Source organism: Stegastes partitus, unplaced genomic scaffold, assembly GCF_000690725.1.
Source record: "Stegastes partitus isolate 25-593 unplaced genomic scaffold, Stegastes_partitus-1.0.2 Scaffold1795, whole genome shotgun sequence".
Classification (NCBI taxonomy): Eukaryota; Metazoa; Chordata; class Actinopteri; family Pomacentridae; genus Stegastes; species Stegastes partitus.
In genome coordinates, this window is record NW_007579526.1 from 92,690 (window position 1) to 94,883 (window position 2,194).

The 2,194-nt window shown below is 41.4% G+C and overlaps 1 protein-coding gene across 1 annotated transcript in view; it reads right to left on the reverse strand.

The window, feature by feature from the left end:
* LOC103372644 (coiled-coil domain-containing protein 150-like) overlaps positions 1–1,938 on the reverse strand; it is a 10,746-nt gene extending 8,808 nt beyond the window's left edge. Inside the window, exon 1 of the mRNA XM_008302331.1 lies at positions 1,931–1,938. Coding sequence (XP_008300553.1) covers positions 1,931–1,938 — 8 coding nt within the window. The remainder of the gene's footprint in view (positions 1–1,930) is intronic.
* Positions 1,939–2,194: the final 256 nt, after the last annotated feature.

The window sequence follows — 2,194 nt, forward strand, 5'->3', positions numbered from 1 at the left end:
GTGCTAACCACTGAGACACCTGCAGCCCTAGAATGGGACAATTAATATGAATATGAATATTTTGGGGTAAAACTCGCGTGATGTCCTTCTGAGACAAGTGGAACAGTTGTGATAACACCACGAGCCACAGCAGAGCCGAGGCCACTGTGAGCTACAGTAGAACTCTGGTGAAGTCCAAATGAGACACAGTTTATTTGGGAATCGTGCCAACAGGCTGTGAAAGCAGGGCAAATATTTATTACAAATACTATTAGCAGGGAGCACAACAGTAATTACCAGGAAACGGCTTCGTAAAGACCCTCCAACAGTCCCTGAATGGATGGAAATAATTCAGGAAATCTATAATATGGACAGACTGACTGGTCCTCTGAGACATGCCAGTAAAAGTGTAAGAAGCACTGAAAAACCTGAAGCGTTATTTTACTGTGGAGTGATTTTTACTACATATTCGGTTTGGAGATCTTTGTTTTTATTTACGACTGCACTAAAGCCAACTGAAGCAACTTCGGGGTGTAAACCAATGGAAGACACCTGCCCAGGTAAAAACACTCCGGCTTGGCAGGAGTCACAAACACCTGTGATTTTAAAGGACAGTTATAGACATCCAGGACTGACAGACTTTGACACTATGATGTAACCCAGCTTCACTTTGATTTTTTCCATTTGACATAATGTTAAATAGGCCTGAATGATGCAAAAAAAAATCATATTGTGATTATTTTTGACAGATGCTGAAATATTATAATGATTTTAAAGCAAATGTTTTTTTTTCTTTTCCCTTGAAAAAAAAAATAAAAGAATGATGATAACTTTTCTGAAGTCTGTATCAAACAAGCATGAAACAATGCTTCATGTGTTATGATCCAACTGGCTTTATCAAAACATGTTGAGCTCCTGTGATTTGGATTTTGTATTCGTCCAGATTTTGGACAGACAGGACAGCGTTCTACACTGTGATGGAACACGGCGTCCTTTTGCTTTCTGTTGTCAAAGACTTCCCGTTCCCTGTGCTGACCCTGCCTGCTGCCCCTTGGTCTGTTGGTTTCCCCTAAAAACTATAAAAACAAAGCTGTCCAAAGAGAAATAAGAGATGTAAATGATAGCTACAGTATAATACAGTTCTAGCGATGCAATTCTAAGACACAGATCACGACTAAATGGTTCAAATAAACTACCAATAAATGCCACAGCATCGACTCTTCAAAATGAAAAATGACAAATTGAAGAATTCTGCCTCTCAGAACTCGTTCTTTAGAAGTGCTGCCTGTCCACATCAGAAATCAAACGTGTTGTAATCATTCAGAGTAAAAAGTCGGCCTTCAAGGAGAGGAAGACACCAGCTCGCATTTTCAGATCATCTCTAAAGCAGACATCTCCAGCTCTGGTCCTGGTGAGCTGCCGTCCTGCAGGTTTTAGGCGTTACTGCAACACACCTGACCCACATTAATGGATCCCTAACAGACCTGTGTAGAACTGGACAACAAGCTGCTGCAGATCCATCCAGGTGTGTTGCAGCACATCATCTAAAAAACATCTAAAACCTGCAGGACAGCAGCTCACCAGGACCGGAGCTGGAGATCTAAAGGCTCTAAAGGCAGACAGTGATCGAGATGCATGTAAAGATGAAAAATGGCTCAAATATATGAGCATTAAATCAAAAAACGAGACGTAGAAGGAGAAGCATAAACTGACCAACCACAGTGTGAACTGGGTGTGAATGTGGGACTGTCAGTTTAGAAAAGTTAGAAATGTACTGTATAGTATGTACAGACCAACAGCTCTGACAGCTCAGTCAGTTTCTACTAAAACTAACAACTATAGCCTTCATGAAGGAAGATTTACTGCAGGGTAGGTGTACAGTATGAACTAGCGTTTGGCTGTACACAGGATATTCCTCCTATCGTGTTTGTTTTCATTTCAGTTCACTTACCGATCCATCACATATCAGCACATCTTAAAGTTCACATCAGAACCTTGTATTCACAAACCACTGTGCCAAACAAAACCTTGCTTGTGTGAACTCAGTGATAAATATTTAAGACCTGCGTAAAATCTGTCAGCTGCTGATGTGTCCTGTCGTCTGCACTGATCCCAGCGTGAGCAGGTGACCACAGCAGAACCAGTCCTGGTGCGTCCAGCTCTGTTCATGGATGTTAACTACCACTGTGAGGTTATTAACTACCACTGTGAGGTT